A 1,781-nucleotide genomic window follows, 5' to 3' on the forward strand; every position below is an offset into this window, starting at 1 on the left:
ACGTCAGGGGTTTTAAGGTTATTATCCGGATTGAGTAAGCTATTTTCACCTGGTCTATCATTATCTTTATCAAATGCTGAAAAGGGATTTAAAGCCAAATTATCTAGTTTTTCTAAATCTCGCTCAGAAAAACGATTACCAAGTGCAATATTGAAATTATTTGAGTCAAGATCTGAAAGAGGGAAACAATCATGAATACATACTTTACATATAAATTAAAAAGCATTTAGGGTACTTATTTCTCGACTCGGTAATTGAAGGCATTTATGTCTAAGATGGAATTTGTGATGGCATAATTGACACAAAATGCTAGTATCTTTCTTACAACTATAATTACAATGGTGGCATAAAATATCTTCACCCATCATTATGTCGATAGAAAAGGATTTCACCCATCATTGTGTCTAAAGAAGGGACATCAAATAATATATATGGATATATCGTTTAACCTCTGTACACCTGGCCATTTATAATAAGTTGGTCCATTATTGCTTCATGACCTTTATTCTTTGCAGTTTTCATTATGGGATAGAGCTCCTTTCGTCTAGCGGCAATTTCTTTTGGGAATTGTTCGGCCACAGCAATGTTGGTGCCTTTAAGTCGATAGGCCAATCGTGGGATGGACTCTTTGTCTTGAAATCTCAAAAACCTCGCGATAAGAGGCCTTGGCTTGTCTTTATTCGGGTCTCGTCTACCAAGGCGGTGGGCTTGCCCAATTTCATCTGCTTTTACTTCTTCATCTTTAAATTTAAAGTTAGTGACCAGGACTTTTTGTACAACAGCAAATGGGTCTTCCTCCGCGCATTCATTCACGTTGTAAAATATCAGATTGTTCCACATGGATTGTGCTTTGAGGTCAACAAGCTCATTCTTTAAATCCTTTATTAACGCACTTGTATTATTCATTTGAGTTCCAAGATCGATTAATGCTTTCTCTTGGGTCAGTTGCGTTTTTTCTACTGTCTCAGTTTTTTCGTGCGCAGACTCCACAGAAATTTTTAGTTCACTAATCGTTTCGTCCACGTGCATGAGTCTTGCCTATAGCTACCAATTTGTCCAGTTTCCGATTAATCTGTTCCATCATCATCATTTATCTCCATATCTGTCGAATCGTTGTTTTCTGCCTTTGCTTGTTTGGTTTTAGGCTTGAGTGGCGTGCTGCTTGGGGAATTATTTAATTTTTTTGAAGAGCGTTTACCAAGAGCAGCCATTACCTGATACCTGATGCTTACGAAAGAGCAGAGCGAGATATCTGTGTGCTATAGTTTTATTCGTAGCCACCCAAGCAGAGTGTCCCAAGAGGCGGCGCATCATCACACGATAGTTGTCTAGTTACGAACGCACAAGGCGAACATGCGAACAGGCCCTTGTAGGTCAGTGGTTAAGGCGTTGGACTCGTAAGTCAGAGGTTCAGAGTTCAAGACAATACTGCCGCTCAATTTTTTACTCGCCTTTTTCATAATTTCTTTTAGTTACCCATCCTAGATGACATTCAAAACTGCAATGTGTATTTTTAAAATTGGTATTGAGTATGCAAAATAATTTCCTGCTAGCAGAGGCCTCTTTTCTCTGTATTTCGCTGGGCTGGCGTTCGCGAGGAAAAGAGACCAATGCCATTGGTCGCAACTTTGTTTGATCAAACCGCCGTCCACGATCGTGGACGGGAGATCCAGAGCGCATGCTCCGTTTATTAATTACTGGCCACTATTTGAGCCCACAATGACAAGCGCATGCGTGAAGCGTTCCGCTGCGGGATAATAAGCCCGCATTCGAAACGGCGT

At 40.3% G+C, this 1,781-nt stretch overlaps 1 protein-coding gene across 1 annotated transcript; it reads right to left on the reverse strand.

Moving 5' to 3' along the window:
• Window positions 1-444: 444 nt before the first annotated feature.
• LOC116617821 (protein unc-13 homolog C-like) lies at window positions 445-1,029 on the reverse strand. Its single transcript, XM_032380846.2, has one exon. The coding sequence runs from the start codon at window positions 1,027-1,029 to the stop codon at window positions 445-447; it is 585 nt and encodes a 194-aa protein (XP_032236737.2).
• Window positions 1,030-1,781: the final 752 nt, after the last annotated feature.

The sequence above is a fragment of the Nematostella vectensis genome, chromosome 6 (genome assembly GCF_932526225.1).
Source record: "Nematostella vectensis chromosome 6, jaNemVect1.1, whole genome shotgun sequence".
NCBI classification, from domain to species: domain Eukaryota; kingdom Metazoa; phylum Cnidaria; class Anthozoa; order Actiniaria; family Edwardsiidae; genus Nematostella; species Nematostella vectensis.